This window comes from Eptesicus fuscus, chromosome 19, assembly GCF_027574615.1.
Source record: "Eptesicus fuscus isolate TK198812 chromosome 19, DD_ASM_mEF_20220401, whole genome shotgun sequence".
Taxonomy (NCBI): Eukaryota; Metazoa; Chordata; class Mammalia; order Chiroptera; family Vespertilionidae; genus Eptesicus; species Eptesicus fuscus.
This window is the reverse complement of record NC_072491.1, coordinates 30,044,287-30,064,196: the sequence shown is the minus strand read 5'-3', so window position 1 is coordinate 30,064,196 and position 19,910 is coordinate 30,044,287. Positions and strand designations below refer to the sequence as shown.

The window sequence follows — 19,910 nt, the reverse complement described above, 5'->3', positions numbered from 1 at the left end:
TTCCTTCCTCTCTGAAATCAATAAAAATAAATTAAAAAAAAAGAAGGTGCCCTTTAAATTGGAAAGATTCTTGTAAACATAAAATATTTTATACTCATTATTTATATACTTTAAAAATTCAATGATTTTAGCCATTGTTGCTAAAATACATATTTTGGATAATTAATGTCTTAAGGGCAAATCCCCTTGTATTAAATACTTCATGTATATAGCAATTGTTATGATAATGTGACAAATTGATCAGTTACCTTTTTTCTTACTAGGACATTTCTTTCTTCAGTGAATCGACATGGATGTAATTTTGAACACCTTCATAGTTTTGGGGAAAATTTTATATTATTTTCTAGAATCTTTAGTTTACAAGATAATTCCCAAGTCAAAAAAGGATGTTGCTGGAGAGATTGTACTTATAACAGGAGCTGGAAGTGGAATTGGGAGGCTAATGGCCATAAAATTTGCCAGCCTTGGAGCCATTTTAGTTCTATGGGACATAAATGAAGAAGGCAACATGGAAACATGTAGACTGGCCAAAGAAAAGGGTGGTGAGAAAGTATTTGCCTATAAGTGTGACTGTAGCAACAGGCAAGAGGTCTACAGAGTTGCTGATCAGGTAAGATAATTGGTGTCCTTCTTACCTTCTATGGCCTAGAAAAATGTTGCTTCTAACATGTGCTTTTACAAAGAGAGGAGGAGAAAAAGTTGTCATGGACTTCCCCCAACATCTCTACATGCCTCTTGCATGTCAGGAGTCTGACTTTGTAGCCTCCACAAAGGAACATAGAATAAATCCATGCAAGTGGGAATTTGATGAGCCTTCTGAGGTGTTGGCCAATTGCTTTTCAGCAGAAACTACGACTAGTCCTGGTTCTGCTGCTCATTGGTTATGCAATTTTTACCAAGTTACTTGCCCTCTCTTGGTCTTGAACAGGATGACAGTAACCATTAGGTTTTTCTTAAATATCCAAGAATATCTTACATCAAAGATTCCATCTTCTCAGGCCCATGTTCCTCCCCCATAATTGGTCTAAAACAGAGCACTTGCTCACATTGATCCTCTCATCAAGTCAATGGAATGTTCTTCTCTAAAAGTTAGGCTCTCCTGCATGTCTTCCTCCGTCTTGCTACTTCTTCCCAACGTACAGAAGTCTAATCCCTCAGGCCAACATCAGCTAGGCAATATTAACTAAAATATTAAGTAAAAGGACTTAATATTTTGGAGTCTTTCAAAACTTGTTCGACTTAACTACATCCAGAGCAACATTTACCTACTATCTCCTGTTAACGTAAGAAAACATTCAAACCTGTAAAGAATTTTTGTGAGTTTATTTGAGTCAAACTGTGGACAATTGCCAGGAAGCAGAATCTCAACATATTGGGATAAAGCTCTGGAGAACGGCAGTTGGTGTTTGTTTTTTTACCTTGTTTTATACATTACAATCAAAGGAGGAAACATAAGTGGGTTACACAAAATCCACTGGTGATAGATTAGGGAGGTGGGAGAAAGCAAATCGGGGAAACCTCTGGGATTGGATAAAAAGTAAAATGAGCCCCATCTGGTTTGGCTCAGTGGATAGAGCCTCGGCCTTCGGACTGAAGGGTCCCGGATTTGATTCCAGTCAAGGGCACATGCCTGGGTTGCGCTGGATCCCCAGTACCCAGTAGGGAGCATGCAGGAGGTAGCTGATCAATAGTTCTTTCTCATCATTGATGTTTCTATCTCTCTCTCCCTCTCCCTTCCTTTCTGAAATCAATAAAAACTTTTTTTTTTCAAAAAAAGTAAAATGATAGACACATACTTCTTTTACACAGGTGGGTACAGGGTAGTTAACAGTCAACCATTAACAAGGTAACAATAACAATGAGGGAATTGGGGGTCTTCTCCCTGGCACACTGGTTGTGCCTTGAGAGGTCTGGAGAAAGGGAAGTTACAAGTTACCCTGACCTTCCACGGGGATGTTATCTTAGATGCAAAAAGACAATAGGCTCAGTAAGGATCAAAGTTGATCTGTGTCAGGGAAGATACATGACTACCCACTATAAACTGCTTTTAGTTAAAAAGTTTTCATTTCAGCCCATCCGTTGTGGTTACTTTAGGTCTCTGAAGTTTGCAAGGCCGCCATGCAGACCTTCCCTGAACTAGTCAGGTCGGCATGTGGCCCCTTGTCTTCCCCACTCCCAATGATACTATCTGGAAGGCTCAACACGAAGCAGTGCATGGACCAGGAATTAGAAAACCAAGCCAAGGCAGGCAGTGCTTCTTGTTCAAAAACAGAGAAACAAGTGGCTGTGTCGGCACGAAAGATCCAGTTAGGGGCAAAAAGAGAGTCTTCAAATGGTTCTTTAAACATGCATCATGCTTTGCCCCTCGGCCAGCATTATCGATGCCACCTACAAAGGCATAATTTGAGACAAAACTGTGAAAGAGAGAGAAACAGCCCCTGCTGTATTTCTGGAGCACGCTGGCCTCTGAGTAAGTAGGAAGGGTGGTATAGTGTGGATTGTGGGAAGGGTGGTAAAGTATGGATTATGCAAGCAGGCGAGGTGAGCAATGCAGAACGAGAGGGGGGAGTGGGGGGGGGAGTTGGGGTTTGAAGGAAAATGCTAGAGCACAGCTGTGGGCCTCAGGGAAACATCAGCCACAGACAGCAGTTAGATCTGGGGTGGCCTCTTGGACAGAAGTGCACAGCTCACTGAGGTCTCTGGGCAGCGGGCCAAACACTGGCCAGACTCTAGGGGGATGGGATATGTGCCTGCCACCCGCCTCCCAGCAGAGTGAGGAAGAAGACACGTACAGCAGTAACTATCAGACACACCATGCTGAGGGGGAACCGAACTGCCCCCCGAAGGAAGACGAATGAAGACGTGCAGGAAGACAGAATCAGACACCACTCATACCATACTCAGCATTAGCAGCCGGGAGGGAAGAGTTAGTAGCATAACAGAAATAGGAGGCAGAGAAAAGGTGAGGTAAGGTCATCTCTACACACACACATACACACAAAAAAATCAAGACTCTTTAAGCAAAATTGATAAATCACAGTGGTTTTGTTACTATAACTGATCGTGAAGTTACTTTAAAATTGTTAATGTTCCATGTGCACGATCAAATACTTAGTTTTAAAGAAATTACCTGAATAAAATGAGAAAAAAATTACCTGGAGAAAAAAATATGAGAACGTAACGCCCTAAATGAATGAACGCTGGCCTCACTCCCATCCAGGTTAAAGAAGAAGTCGGTGACGTGACCATCCTCATCAACAATGCTGGGGTTGTGACGGGGAAACCGTTTCTCAACACTCCGGATCACATGGTGGAAAGATCATTTCTTGTAAATGCCTTATCGCATTTCTGGGTAAGTCTTCATTCTTTTTCACTTTATTTTGTTGATAAGTATGAAAATGCCATGTGTTTCTGTAAACAACTGTTCAGCCATTTATCGGTAAGTGTACCATTTGTAAATTTCCCATTCATAGACTACGGCCCTCCCATCCAGGTTTCACCTTGCCACATACTCAGCTTAGCTTTTCCAAACTCTCAGGCTAGGGCCCGTCCCTCTGTCCTCTCTAGTTTGGTCCCAAGATTTATTAGGCTGTTCCGAAATCTTCCCACCAAAATACAAACAGAATGTGAAAGCCATTATATAAAAAAGATTTAATTTGTGCACGAGCAAAAGGGGAGCTTTGTGCAGAAAGAAGGTGGCTATTTTTAGAGTGGTTTATGTGTGTGTGTGACTGGGTGTCATAACAAAGGAAATGAGCTCTTACCGTATCCCAGGCGCTGCTCTAAGTTCTTTTGCTGCACGTGGTAGCCATGACTCCGTTTTCATTCTCATTTTTCAGATAAGAAAACTGAGGCTCAAAGGGTTTAAATGACTTTCCCAAGGTCCTGCAACTGCTAAGTGATGGCCCAAACTTACAGAAGGAAGAAGCAAGAGAGACGGGAAAGAGTCTTGACAGAAGGATCATTAGTAAATTGATAACTCAGGGGTGTCTTTCTTGAAGCCTAGCTTGTCTAGACCAGCACTGTCCAGTAGAACTATCGGAGATAATGGAAAAGTCTTTTTACTGCGCTCCCCGAAATGGTAGCCACCAGTCACCCACAGCTATTGAGCCCTTGAAATATGGTTGGGTGGGACTGAGGAACTAAACTCTTAATTTTATGTCACTTAATTTATTTAATTGCATATTTAAATAGCCACATATGCCTAGAGGCTACCATCTTGGACAACGCAACGCTGGGAAACGAATAGGGGGCTGAAAGAGACTTGCGTTACCAAGGGAGTTTCCACCGAGAGGGCTTATACTTGAAGCTGTGATGACATGAACAGATACCAGCTGGGGTGGAGGATGTAGGAAGCACAGGTGGCCAGCACTGGGCCTGAGGAGTCCTGGGGAAGGGAGGGAGAGCAGGGCTCAGTCCTCTCTGGCTCTGAGGATAGGGCCTTGGAATGGGTTTGTTTTGGGTGTCCCAGGCTACCCTTTCTTTCCACTCAATGCTTCTATACTCACTATCTAAGGTCCTAAAAACTATTCCCTTGATCTGCTTTCTTGGTCATGGAAAGCCTCACTGGACCCCACCAAACCTTTTTCAACCAATATTTAGTGAGCACGTAGCACAGTGCTTAACTTACAATAGGTATCGCAGAAATATTTGTGAAATCACAGATCTCTTTCCCTCTCCCACCCCACCTGAAGTGTCTTTGGGAATAGGAAATATCATCTTGGCAAATGGAGCTAGGGGGCACCCTTATCTAATATAGAAGCCACCCTTGATTCCGCCGCTGCCTTAACACCAACATTCTTGGCTCTCCCTTCAAAACATGATCAAGTGCACTCATTTCTCTCCTTCTCTGCTACTAGTCCTGGTCTGAGACTTTATTATCTCTAGCCAGCAGCTCAGCATGGCCTCCATCCTCATCACTGGAGCTTTCTAACCTGTCTTCAGACAGGAACAAAGAGATCTTTAATCAAGTCATCTCATTCTGCTGCTCAAAAATGTTCAGAGCATTCCAAATACACTTGGAATAACTTACAGTTACCTATCATGGCCTGAAGGCCCCTACATGATGTGGCAATATCCTCCCACCTCTATCGCCCACTTCTCATTTTCTCCACTTTCTGCTTACTTTCTACACTCCAAGGATCCTGAAAAGACCCCAAGCATATCAAGCTCTTACATATCTGAGGGTCTTTGTCAAGCTGTTCTCTCTGAGAGAAGCCAATTCTTACATCAAATGCAACAAAATAAAATAAAGTGCCTTGGCCCTGGCCAGTTGGGCTCAGTGGATAGAGCGTCGGCCTGCAGACTGAAGGGTCCTGGGTTCGATTCCGGTCAAGGGCATGTACCTTGGTTGCGGGCACATCCCCGGTGGGAGGTGTGCAGGAGGCAGCTGATCAATGTTTCTCTCTCGTTGATGTTTCTAACTCTCTAACCCTCTCTCTTCCTCTCTGTAAAAAAAAATCAATAAAATATATTTTAAATAAATAAATAAAGTGCCTTGGCCCATGTAGCTCAGTGGTTAGAACGTCAGCCTGCCCACCAGATGGTCTCAGGTTTAATTCCCAGTCAAGGGCACATACTTGAGTTGCAGGTTCAATCCCTGTCCTGGTTGGGGTACATGCAGGAGGCAAGCAATCGATGTGTCTCTCTCATATCAATGTTTCTCTCTCTCTCTCTCTCTCTCTCTCTCTCTCTCTCTCTTTCTTTTTCTCTCTCTCTCCCCCCCCCCTCCCTTCTTTCCACCCTCTCTAAAATCAAACACACACAATGGAAAAAATATTCTCAGGTGAGGGTTAACAAAAATAAAGCAAATCTGACGCTTTTTTGCATTACATTCCACATGTGATAAAATCAGGGAAAACAGATATAGTTGTTTATCTAACAAGTCTCATTAGTTCACACATCTACCTTAATTATGAATAATGTGTGAACCTGGATTGATATGTAATTCTCTATTTAGTTCCCTGGTTAAAAATGCATTTTACAAGTTTTATTAAATGCTCACTAAACACTTATGCATTCCTTTTGCTTCCTTTTAATGGTGGATATCTATATAGTGAGAACAAATAATGGGTTTCTATGATAAATTTGTCTTCTAGAATGTCCTAAAACGTCCTCACTGATACATAGGACAACAAACACAAACAGACCCTTGAAATCCCTGGTCACTTTTTCTCTGTGAAGGAAGACTTTTCTCAATTGGACAGAGAAACCTGGTACCAGCCTTAGCTCAAAAGCAAATAAACATACAGATACACTGAGGATGGGGAACACACCTTGTGGATAAAAACAAACAAAGCCAAAGTCTTGCAAGTGATTAGATCCCTGTGAGTGGATAACTGTTTACGCTGATCCTTTTAAATTTCACCCGTGTTCAGCCACATGACAGGCTGCTACAGGCCACTACTCTCTCTCCAGGGAGTTTCGTTGCCTCAACCCATGAAATTCCTTATTAAAAGTAACACTGACACACACTTTCAACTCCATTGTTCAGCTTCACCTTAGTGCAAGTTCACAAACTTTCAGACACTCATAATGATGCTGCAGCTGGACCTCCAGTCCCTAAGTCCCAGATAATCATTCTTGTTTACAATAAACAAGATTCCTCCTCACCAGTGGATAGACAGCATGGGAAAAACTGCTCGAAGAAAGGTGAATTTCAATGCAAGGAAAACGACACTTGTGCTGAAAGACAAGAACCAGCTCTTGCCATTTCTAGCTAGCCTGCAGTAATGACTGATGCAACAATATTTTTAATTTTTCATTTTTGAAAAACAAAGAGGTTGTCCCAAGAGACAGACATATAAAATGCTACCACACTTGAACATGAAATGTCAAAAAAAAAAAAGGCCAATTGTCTGTATCTAAGCAGACACTTACCCATCAATTTAATAATTCTGAAACAAGTTTAGTCAGACCTAAAGACCTTGAAAGCAAAGATGACATTCTTTGAACCAGTAACTGATACCCGCTCTACTGGGTCCTTGTACATCTCAGAAGACTGCAAAACTCTTCATGCCAAATCCTGACATCATTAAAATCATAAATATCATAGATATAGATGGTGAGCATTGTCAAGGTTTTACTTAATTCAGTTATGGGAGAATCAGCAGAATAACACTGCTGATAAATTGATGATATGAGGAACTTGGATTTGTATAGTCAATGAAAAAGAATGCTGAAATGAGATCGCTAAACTCTTACCTCTGGGATTATCTTTTGTATTAAAAAAAATTACACCTATTAGGTTTCTACATGTTATCCTCTGATTTTACAAGATTTAGAAACATCTGGGTCCCAATCATTAGTCCAAGTTATGTTGCCAAGAGAATTAGATAAACTTAAGGGAAGATTACTAGAAAATGTTCTGGTATGTTGAAAGTCATGCAATCATCCCTTTGCCTTATTTCCAAGTTTTGGATTATTATTTCCAAACAGAGGTTTGATTAAAAAGTCTTAGTATCAGAGGAGAAGAGAATGGAGAAGTTCCTTGAGAGAACCTAAGAAGCACAGGAGTAAGAAAACTAGAACTTTTTCGTGGCCTGGGATCTTAGGACACTGAATTAATATATTTTTTAAATATATTTTTATTGATTTCAGAGAAGAAGGGGAAGGGATAGAGAGATAGAAACATCAATGATGAGAGAGAATAATTCATCAGCTGCCTCCTGCATGATCCACACTGGGGATCAAGCCCGCAATCCGGACATGTGCCCTTGACCAGAATCAAACCAGGGACCCTTCAGTCTGCAGGCCGATGCTCTATCCACTGAGACAAACTGGCTAGGCCTGAATTAATATCTTAGCTGAAGATGACTAAATGAATTTTACCAAAATATATCTAAGTCATGGTAGACCATTGCAAAGCACGTTATTTACCAGACTGTTGTTTTCCTTGCATTGAAATTCACCTTTCTTCGAGCAGTTTTTCTCATGCTGTCAATTCACTGGCATGAGGAGGAATCTTGTTTATCATAAAGCCAGGAAGGTGAATGTGATTAAATTTTAATTCAAATTGCTAAAAACTACATGGGAGAGCTCAGCATATTGGAAAAAATAGGTTTTAAGGTAGTTTTGTGTGTTTTTTTAGCAAACTCTAAATGCAAAATGTTGATTTAATTCAATTGGTATAGTTAACTTAAAAGGAAAAACAAATCAAAGAGTATTTCTTATAGTTTAACACATAATAAACGTTAAGATCCTTAAGAACAGTGACTACATGGTACCAGTGACTATTTTGCATTGCCACAGATTTAACACATCGTAAGTGTGAAATAAACATTTATTAAGTGAATCTGTAAATTTATCAAGTACTTATTGAGCAAATAAAATAATAAATGAATGAAATATTGACACCATGTATTTATATCTTCCAGACTTGTAAGGCCTTCCTTCCTGCCATGATTAAAGCTAACCATGGTCACTTGGTCTGTATTTCAAGTGCAGCAGGAGTAATTGGTATTAATGGACTATCAGGTGAGTACTTTACTTATTACTCAGTCCACAGCACCAGAAGTTAGGACTCTCTCAAAGTATAAAAACTCTTCCTGCACCCAGGGGAAATCTCTGGTACATTTGGCTCTATTTTTAACAACAGCATTACTTTTCATTTTCCTATTTAAAATGGCAGTGATAAGGGGAGATATACTCTCTTTAAAAGGAAAAAAAAAGAGAGAGAGAGAGAAGAATGTTCCTCTTGGTTCATTAGTCTTCTTGGGTTAAGAAAAACTGAAATAATTTCAATCTTGTTTTAAGGTATATAGTGTGGAGATACAGGAGTAGTCACACACACACACACACACAAACACAAAACAACAACAAAGTGATGTTTTATCCCCAAGGATAAACCATAGAAAAGATAAGAGTTTTAATTTTTAAAAATGATTATAAAAATTAACTTGGCAAATTTTATTACTAATAGCTCTTCACTTTATTTTAGATTATTGTTCAAGCAAATTTGCAGCTTTTGGCTTTGCAGAGTCTCTCTTCTTTGAATTAAAACTAATAAAGGGAAGTAAACTTAAAACCACCATTGTTTGCCCATATTTCATCAAAACTGGGATGTTTGATGGTGCTACAACCAAGTAAGTGAACTCTTACCGTACTCTTTGCTCTTATAATAATCTTCTAATATATGTAAATTATCTTTCCATTTTGAAGTTTTGAAGTTTGGCCAGTAAAACACAAGAAATAATTTGAATGCCTAATTTAGTAAAAGAAAAATATTCATTATGTATTAAGTTAGTGAATTTATTTAATTTAAAGATAGTAATATGGTTATAAAATTTATGGCATAGTGAAAATTTAAAACTAAATTGCTAATCAGAATAATATAATTTAACAGTGAATGTGGTAATGGAAGTTATTAAAATATTAACATTAAAGTATTGAGAAGATAAGTTCTTTTCTAACAAGTATACTGAAGTAAAAACAATCCAAAAGATAAACTATTTTGTAAGACTAATTAGTAAAAGTGGGAAAGTATTGGGGAGGGTATATTATGATATAAAGATTCCATTTCATAGAACAGTCCAAACAAGGATGCAATTTAAACATGAAGTCTTTTACACAAAGAAGCCAATCAATAGGATATATTGAAATGTATACACATGACCCAGGGCAAGTATAGCTATTACAATTGTTAAAAAGGAAATGAACATGATCCAAATGACCTGAATCACCTATAATTGTAGGGAAGAGAAATAGCCAGTAAAAAGGCTGGCTAGAAAGCAGTGAGGCTATTTAGAGTCTAGTAAAACTATAAAATTAAATAAACGTGCCAAAACAGGTGGTGAAGAGTTAACAGAATATAGACAGGGGAAAATCTTCATAAAGACATATCTATTTAGCTGGTCAAAACAAGCTAAGTCATTCAAAATCTTTGGAGATTGATCAACGGACATGCAACAAATTGAAAAGTATTTATTCAAGAAAATCTATTGGGAGGCCATTAACATTTGGGCCAGGAACTATTCCTATCCACCCACAGCTCTGCCTTGCAGAATAATTATTTCAGTGGACTTGGCAACCAAGTTATAGTCTCCAATTCCCCCAGCTCCCTGGGGTAGAAAAGCTACTCTGGGTAATTTGGAAGCAAGTGAACATCAGAAGGTCCCATTTTCTGTAGAAGGCCTATATTGACTATATAGACTCAGCAAGACAGTATGTGTTCCTTTTCCCTAAACTCCCACTAGGTAGGAATGATCGGGGACAGGCTGTTGATGAAGACAGCGGTTTCTCTTTCCAGGAGAGCTCTTTGTTCTTAGGTAGTCACACTGGTAATTTCAGCAGTCAAGTGGTAAGTTCCCTCTCTCCCGTTTTCTTAAGTTAGAAGACTTATTTTGAGGTAGATTCACCAGTTAGTAAATATTGCCAGAACCCAACTTCTGCGGCTCTGGGTTGTGGAAGATCCATACAGGGGTAATGGCAGCAGCCAAGTGGTTACACTACTTCCTGCCAACTCTCAGGTCCTGCTCAATAGGGTCAATTCATGTGGGGCCACCAGTGAACAGTGAGTTTCTCATCACACCCATCTCCTGCTTCATAACACAGAGGTACTACCAGGCAAGGATCAAAATCAGCTTCAAAGACTGGTATCTCTCTGGCTCTGCCTTGGGACTAACTTCAACTGGCTAAGGCCACAGATCAGAGCATTTTTCAGCAAATAGTGCAACCCCTAGCAAATTTGTACAGGTTAAGAGCTTGATGTGATATGAATAGAGACAGACCAGCTAGAATTTTAAGAGAAAGGGACAAAGACTGCCTGACAGTCAGGAAAACTGTATGCATGCCCACGATGGGATTCTCCAAGGAATGACATCAGAAGCTACACACTGCAGAAGAAATAGACTTCATTTAACTAGTCTAGCCAAGTCACTAAATAAACAAGCAAACAATCTTAACAATAGCCCCAATGGAAGAAAATTATCCAGAATTGCTATAATATATTATATAAAATGTCTATTTTTTTAGTATTTTTTATTATGGATTTCAGAGAGGAAGGAAGAGGGAGAGAGAGATAGAAATATCAATGATGAGAGAGAATCATTGATCGGCTGTCTCCTGCATGCCTGGGATGGAGCCCACAACCCGGACATGCCCTGACCTGGAATCAAAACGTGACCTCCTGGTTCATAGGTCGATGGTCAACTACTGACCGATACCAGCTGGGCAAAAATCTGAACAATTTTAATACTCTTTTTTGTTGTTGCTCATCCTCACCTTAAATCCATCCCTCTCAAAAAGAAAAAGTATAGAGTTTTTATGTGGCTAGGGAATAAGGGAGGTGGAGCTGCAGGGATCTGAAAAAGAAGTTTCTTTAGTCACAGATAAAACTTTCTGCATCAGACTCCTGGTATTGGCAGTTGTCATGGCTACCTTGAAGACATCCTTTCTATCTGCAAAACAAAGTTATAAATTCTCCTGGAGACCCTAAAGTTATCCTCCTGTTTGACAAAGGGATACCACATTAGCAACTTATGACTACATTCGTGAAAACAGAAGGAGTTTAGCTGGAAGATCTGTTAACATGCGAACAAAGGCCTAATTAAGAATTTAATTAATTAATTCTAGCTGCCAAAAATACTAGGGCAGTGATGGCGAACCTATGACACATGTGTCAGCACTGACACGCGTAGCCATTTCTGATGACACGCGACCGCATGCCGAGGATGAAACATTTGCTGCTCCTGAGGATGAAACATTTGCGACTAGAGTCTTGGAGTTAGTTTTTTCCTCAAAGTGACACACTACCCGAGTTATGCTCAGTTTTTTGGCGAAGTTTGACACACCAAGCTCAAAAGGTTGCCCATCACTGTACTAGGGGCATTAAAATCACAAGGGGCTTGGCTCCCAGTGAGCAAACTGGAGAGTAAAGTCAGCTGAAGTTGCACACTACATGTAGGTTTTTCTTCCCAGAGGAACCACTTCACCTAAAAATAAAAGGGCCTTTGGAAGTGAGAGGCAACAAACATTCACTTGAGATCAAAGAATAGCTACTCCTTAAGCACTAATTCAGGCAGAAGGTCAAATAGTGTTCTGATTAGGAGACAAAACAAGGGATAAGTATGAGAAAGAGAAGGGGAACATTACATCAATAGAAGGAAGGCGTATCTATTGGTGTAGGTAACATAACATAGTGATGTTTACTCTAAAGAATGTTTTTAATTTTCAGTCCAGTAGCTATCAATACAGTAGTCATAATATCTGCTTTCTTGTTTTCTTTGCAAACAGTTCCTTGGGACATAAGGTTGCTTTAGGCTTAATCCAAAGGTAATTTTGCCCTGTTTTGATATTCCAAAGGTGTGAAGCATAAGACATGCAAGGCAGTTCTGCTGGGATGTCAGCTTTGGCTCCTTTTTTTTTTTATCTTTGTTGTTGAAAATATTATAGATGTCCTCTTTTTTTCCCCATTGACCCCCTCTACCCCTTACCCACCCCAACCCTAGGCCTTTACCACACTATTGTTTGTGTCCATGGGTTATGCATAAATGATTATAAGTTCTTTGGTTAATCTCTCTCTCTCCTTCACCTTCTCTTCCTTCTGAGGTTCTTCAGTCTGTTCCATGCTTCAGTGCTGGATCTATTTTATTCATCAGTTTATTTTGTTCATTAGATTCCACATATGAGTGAGATTATGTGATACTTATCATTCTCTGACTGGCTTATTTCAAAATATAAAAGCTTTGGAACAGCAAAAGAAACCATCAATGAAATGAAAAGAGATCCCACTATATGGGAGAGCATATTTGCCAATGATGCATCTGATAATGGGTTAATATTCAAAATATATAAGGAACTCATACAATTTAGCAAAAGGAAGACAAAAAATCCAATTAAAAATGGGCAAATGAGTTAAATAGACATTTCTCCAAAGTGAACATACAGATATCCAATCTATACTAATAATAGAGGAATATGCAAATTGTCTGGGATGCCATCACAGTAACAGTAACAACCAAACAGTAGGCTGCATGGGGGCGACCAGGCCGGCAGGGGGGCAGTTGGGGGCGACCAGGCCAGCAGGCAGAGGCGGTTAGGGGTGATCAGGCTGACGGGGGAGCAATTAGGGGCCATCAGGCAGGCAGGCAGGTGAGCAGTTAGGAGCCAGCGGTCCCGGATTGTGAGAGTGATGTCTGACTGCCGATTTAGGTCCGATCCCGGGGATCGGACCTAAACCGGCAGTTGGACATCCCTTGGGGGGTCCCAGATTGGAGAGGGTGCAGGCTGGGTTGAGGGGACTCCCTCCATGCATGAATTTTGTGCACCGGGCCTCTAGTAGACATATAAAAATAATGCTCAGCCACTAATCATCAGAAAGATGCAAATTAAAACAATAATGAGGTATCACCACACACCTGTCAGAGTGGCTACCACAAACAAATCAACAAATGACAACTGCTCAAATGACAAGTGTTAGTGAGTATGTGGAGAAAAGGGGACCCTAGTGCACTGCTGGTGGGAATGAAGACTGGTGAAGCCACTATGGATAACAGTATGGTGTTTCCTCAAAAAAATTAAAAATAGAACTGCCAGTAATCCCACTTCTAGGAACATATCCCAAGAAATCAGAAACACCAATCAGAAAGGATATATGCACCCCTATGTTCATAGCAGCACAATTTACAAAAGCTAAGATCTGGAAACAGCCCAAGTACCCATCAGTATATGAGTGGATAAAAAAAGCTGTGATACATTTACACCATGGAATACAATGCAGCTATAAAAAAGAAGGATCTCTTACCCTTTGAGATAGCATGTGGGGAAGCAAAATGAGGTCTTTGCATTGTGTTATGGAACTAAATGGGTGAGTTCACCTGCGAGAATCAAAGCCCAAACACGAATAGAAATTTGCAACTAAGAAAGTAAAGGTTTATTTTTAAGAAAATGGCACCAAATCTGGAGTCACAGGTGAGTTTATACTCAAAGACCTGGCTTCCCTGATGGCTTCAAGGGGAATGGGCTACATAGGAGAAAATCATTAATCATGTTGGAGCTAGGGTTGTGATCTCTATTAACTGGTCGATGCTGAGGTAGGGAATAGGTGATGATTGCATCTGGTCCTGACATCAGCCATGGTGTCACTCTGCTGGCTTTGCAAGGGTGTGGTCAGTGGGTCGTTCCACTTTTCTGGGTCTGGAGCTGCACCACAACGAAGGCCCAGATGTTCTCTAGTTTGACTGAAACTGTCTCTGTAGTCAACAGACCAGAGGCTTTGTTCCTAAAATTACTTGATGCCGACCTGAACCTCATTGTCCTGAGGATTGGATGATTAAGGGAGTGGATGTGCAAGGGAGAGGGAGGAGGGTGAGTCAGGGTGTTGGATGAGGCCAGTTTGAATTAAAAGGATGGACAAGAGGAAAAGTCATATTGAAGAAATGAAGTTTCTGTGCAGTTACATTTGAAAGAAACATTTTCTGATAACTTAACATCAGCCTCTCCTGAACAGTAAGGTTTGTCAAGTCTACAGAATGACTGTGACCAGTCAAGAGGAGGTGGCATGGTGACCAAGGAAGGCAGTGATGTTAAAGGATGGCTTTTGTAAACTAGGAGTTTTTACGTACATAAAAGTTAAAAGCAAATTCTCGGGAAAAGAAGGCTTAGAAATCCTAAAAGTTCCGGGGATCTAATGTACAGCATGGTGATTATAGCTAACAATACTCTTTTTATATACTTGAATGTTGCTAAGAGAGTAGATCTTAAATGTTCTCACCACAGAAAAAGAAACAATAATTAAGTGTCAGAAAAAGCTATGGTGGTGATCATTTTGCAATATATAAGTGCATCAAATCAACACGTTTGTAAATCTTAAATGTACACAATGTTATATGCCAATTATCCTATCTATTAAAAGAGTAATATGCAAATTGACCATCACTCCAACACACAAGATGGCTGCCCCCATGTGGACACAATATGGCAGCCACAAGATGGCCAGCAGGGAAGGGCAGTTGGGAGGGACCAGGCCTGCAAGGGAGGGCAGTTGTGGGTGATCAGGCCAGCAGGGGAGGGCAGTTAGGGGTGACCAGGCTGGCAGAGGAGGGAAGTTGGGGGTGATCGGGCCTGCAGGGAAGGACATTACTGATCGCCCCCAATTTTCATGCCTTTTGGGAGCTTTATTCATATGCTCATCTCATTTCAACTCCAATTGATTCCATCAACATCTAATTTTGCTTAGATGTTGCAGGCCTGCAGGGAAGAGCAGTTGGGGGTGGGGGGAGACCAGGCCAGCATGGGAGAGCAGTTGGGGGGGACCAGGCCTGCAGGGGAGGGCAGTTAGGGGCAATCAGGCTGGCAGGGGAGCAGTTAGGCATCAATCAGGCTGGCAAGGGAATGGTTAGGGGGTGATCAGGCTGGCAGGCAGAAGCAGTTAGAGGCAATCAGGAAGGCAGGCAGGCGAGCAATTGGGAGCCAACAGTCCTGGATTGTGAGAGGGATGTCCCAGATTGGAGAGGGTGCAGGCTGGGCTGAGGGACACACACCCCCATGCACGAATTTCATGCACCAGGCCTCTAGTATCTCAATAAAGCTGGAAGAGATGTAATATATACATCATTATTTCTTTCATCCCTATGGGGAGAGGGCCTAAGCCATCAGCCGGACATCCCCCTAGAGCTCCCAAACTGCAAGAGGGCACAGGCTGGGCTGAGGGACCTCCCCCCGCCCAAGTGCATGAATTTTATACACTGGGCCTCTAGTAAAATATAAAGACTAATTACCAACATTCAATTACGAGAAATTGGTCAGATTTCAAGAATCAGCTGAGATAAATAGAATTTCTTGAGGAAGTGTGGTTCAGAAAATAGAGAAACATAATATGAAAGTGGAAATTGTCAAAGTAATGCCTTTTGGGAGCTTTATTCATATGCTCATCCCATTTCAACTCCAATTGATTCCATCAACATCTAATTTTGCTTAATGTTATATAAATGTTCTGCCTAAAATATAGACATATGAGACATACTCAAGATATTTTTGATACAATAATATTTTTCTAATTTTGCTTCTTAATAATAGACAATTACTTGATATTTGGAGCAAAGAAGAGGGAAGAAAAATACCAAAAATATAATAATCTAAAAGTAATTCCTTTTATAAATCGAGACTATCATATAGCAGAAATCAATAAAGGCAGTGATTTCATTCTAGGAAATTAAATGTATTAGGTCCTGGTATTGGTCATGAGAGAAAAGACAAGGCAGTTCCTAATATTTATATTTTGTTTGAATATTTATAGCTATTGTTTTAACTCCATATCTGAAATTTAATGATTAGGAGTTAAATAATCATTTAAATAAAGTTAAATTTCTTGATTACAACAAGAAATAGCGCTTTGATTATATAACTTTTATTTTTTTATCCCAGGTGCCCATTACTGTTGCCTATACTGGAACAGGAGTATGCAGCCAAAAAAATTGTAAATGCTATTTTAGAAGAACAAGTTTACTTACTAATGCCCAAATTTGTGTATCTTGCATTGATCTTTAAACAGTAAGTTGATAATGACCTATCTATAATTTTGGTTTATTTGTAAACAAATTTCTTTTGCCAGAAAGCAATTTCATATGTTTTTAGTTTTTTAATTTTCTTTATTGATTAAGGTATTACATATGTGTCCTTAGCCCCTCCTTTGCCCCCCACACTCTACCCCGCTCATGCCCTTACCCCCCCTGGTGTCTGTGTCCATTGGTGATCAATTTTATATTTTTTAAATGGTCAAAGTAAGAACTTTCGTAGTGCAAGGACAATTTATTAGACTTTCACCAGCTGTGTCTTGGTTTTTCCAGACCCTGAGAAAAGTTGGCAACTATCAGGCCTCACCAAGTACAAATTATTTACTTCAAGAGAAACAAATAGCACCCAAGTTATTATTGTTGTTGTTATCATCATCATCATCATCATTGGTTAATTCTTATGGTTCAACTAGTGTAGAATTCTATTTTCAAAACAAAGGACAAAAAAACCTGAGTGCATTGCCAGGAAAATATCAAGGATGTCTGGCAAGTTTATTCTTTCCTTTAGCGAAAGAGCACCCTGCAACTTCATGCAAGGTAATGCTGTGAGTTCCAGAGTTATTTGTGGATGAATTTGGCCCAGGTCCACTGTCTTCTCTGCAGAGAAAAGAGAATGACATCTAACATTCATCAGGTGCCCACATGTGCCAGATTGTGTGGCAGCTTGGCATGCATTTTATCACACGTAGGGAATCGGAGTCTTGAGGAGAATAAGTAGTTTGTGCAGAGGTGAGCAGCTACCTGCTGGAACAAAGTTACAAACCAAAATTTCAAATCAGTTACAGATCTTGGGCTCTGACCATCAGGATATACTCCTCCCCTGCTGCAAATTACTAACGGAGTAGAAAACACAACCAGTGATTCACTTGTATAGAGTTATGTTATCAATAAATCTAGCCCTTTTATTACTATGTATACCTTATTCAACACAGTTTTGTGACATATTTGGTTTATTCATGTACTCACTGAACATGTATGCACACAGGAAGTTCTAATGGGGCACCTCCTATTCATCCTTACTTCAGAGCTTCCCCCTCCTAGCCAGTTGGGCTCAATGTACGCCTGTGGTTGAGAACCAAGCAATCAATGGTTCTCAACCACAGGCGTACATTGGCATCCCCTGGGGAACATTTAAAACTGATGCCTGCGCCCGACTGGTGTGCCTCAGTGGTTGAGCATTTTCCTATGGACCAGGAGGTCATGGTTTGATTCTCAGTCAGGGCACATGCCCAGGTTACTGGCTCAGTCCCCAGTGAGAGAGCCTGGAGGCAGCCAATCAATGATTCTCTCTTCTCATTGATGTCTCTATCTCTCTCCCTCCCTCTCCCTTTTCTGAAATCAATAAAAAAAAAAAAACATATATTTTTAAATAAATAAATAAAACTGATGCCTGCACCCTATCACAAGAAATTCTGCTTTAATCTGCCTGCTTTTCATTCTCATTTCTGATACCATTTTTCAGTCTAATAAATAAGGATGTACATAGTCTTTCCACAAAGTCTTTCCATAGTCTTTCAAAGAGTGTAATATATGGATCAACTGTGGCCTGAGCATTGAGATTTTCCACGCTCCCAGGATGTCGGATGGTGCTCAGATAGGTGACACAGCATCCTTTGTTCATCCTGTTGGTTTAGTGACACGTGCACAGCATGAATCAGGACCACATACTTTGTGCAATTCAAAAGTAATCATTGCAAAGCAGTCTCTTTGACACCTCTAACAGGATTATGATTTTTTTCCTCTGCTTTTCCCTAGAATATTCTCTCCAAACATGCTGCTTGCCCTTGCTAAATGCAGTGGTGTGGCTACTTGCATGGCCAATTTCAGAGGGAGAGAGAAAGCCAATGAAGATCAGACTGAAACTGAGAAAGATCACCAAAGCTGAAGCTTCAAATGTGGTAATAAAAGAAAGTGTTACGAGGATAGACTATCTGGAACTCCTCCTAATGCTCAAATCATTCCAGCATGCCAAGGATTACTAAGACCTTTAAAAGTGCCAACTTTATGCCCAGGATGTGGTTTACACACTGACAATTTTTCTGGTAATTCAAATTATGTATACAGTTTTTTCTATCATTTTTTAGTTTGGTAAAGAAGGACATCACAACCATCCCAATGAATTTAGTAAATATAATACTATATAATAAAAGCCTAATATGCTAAGTGTCTGGTCGTTCATTCAACCAATCAAAGTGAAATATGCTAATGATATGCTAAGGCCACTCAACTGCTCGCTATGACATGCACTGACCATCAGAGGGCAGACACTCCAACAGGTAGGTTAGCTTGCTGCTGGGGTCCGGCCAATCGGGACTGAGCGAGGCAGACGGACCATGCCTTGGAGCCCTCCCATGGTTCCTCCCCAGCTGGCCAACCTCCTGCATCCCTCCCTGGCCCTGATCGTGCACCGGTGGGGTCCCTCGACCTGGCCTGCGCCCTCTCGCAATCCGGGACCCCTCGGGGGATGTTGGAGAGCTGGTTTCGGCCCGACAGCAGAATGACCAGTAGCTATGACATGCACTGACCACCAGGGGGCAGACGCTCAACGCAGGAACTGCCCCCTAGTGATCAGTGCACTCCCACAGGGGGAGTGCCGTTCAGCCAGAAGCTGGGCTCACAGCTGGCGAGCATAGTGGCAGTAGCAGGAGCCTCTCCTGCCTCTGTGTCATGCTAAGGATGTCCGACTGCTGGCTTAGGCCTGCTCCCCAGGAGGAGAGGGCCTAAGGCATCAGTTGGACATCCCCCAAGGGCTCCCGGACTGCGAGAGGGTGCAGGCCAGGCTGAGAGACCCCCTGAGTGCATGAATTTCATGCACCGGGCCTCTAGTGTATTTATAAAAACATTAATGCAAATTGACCCTAATTTAATTTGTTTAATTTAAATTAAAGTTTAAATTACAGATGTCCCCCATTTTCTCCTAATTTAATCTTTTAAAGATAATATAATACTTTTAGAAAAGGGGTAATTATAAATAATGATCTTGTAAATCAGTGTTGTAGGCTGATAATTTTTCAAAATCAGTTTTAAAGAAACATAGTGTAGGTTTATTTGTGTTGCTTATTAATTGCTACTGGAGTTGAATGACCATATCAGTTCCTTAGCTGGATTGAATGTGCTTATCCAATAAAACAAATTATGTTTGTTTACATCTGAATTTACCAAATAATTCATAACTTCTTTACTCCATAAGAAAAAATAGTACACATTAGACTTCTATATACTATAGGTTTTATATGGAAAACTTATTTTCATAATTAAGTTAATAAAGTATTCCTAACATTGATGTACTTGAATACACGATATAAACTCCCCCTTTTTAAAAAGTGTATATTTATTCAAATGTGCACCATACATGCCAACCATTTGGCAAACATTTCTAACAATGAATTTGGAATTCAT

At 40.5% G+C, this 19,910-nt stretch overlaps 1 protein-coding gene across 1 annotated transcript; it reads left to right on the top strand.

Annotated features, from left to right (window-relative positions):
- Nucleotides 1-289: 289 nt before the first annotated feature.
- LOC103287707 (short-chain dehydrogenase/reductase family 16C member 6-like) lies at nt 290-18,396 on the top strand. The gene is made up of 6 exons (XM_008143416.3): nt 290-610; nt 3,221-3,352; nt 8,376-8,475; nt 8,939-9,083; nt 16,363-16,488; nt 18,267-18,396. Exons 1-6 carry the CDS (start codon nt 290-292, stop codon nt 18,394-18,396), a joined length of 954 nt encoding a protein of 317 aa, XP_008141638.2.
- Nucleotides 18,397-19,910: the final 1,514 nt, after the last annotated feature.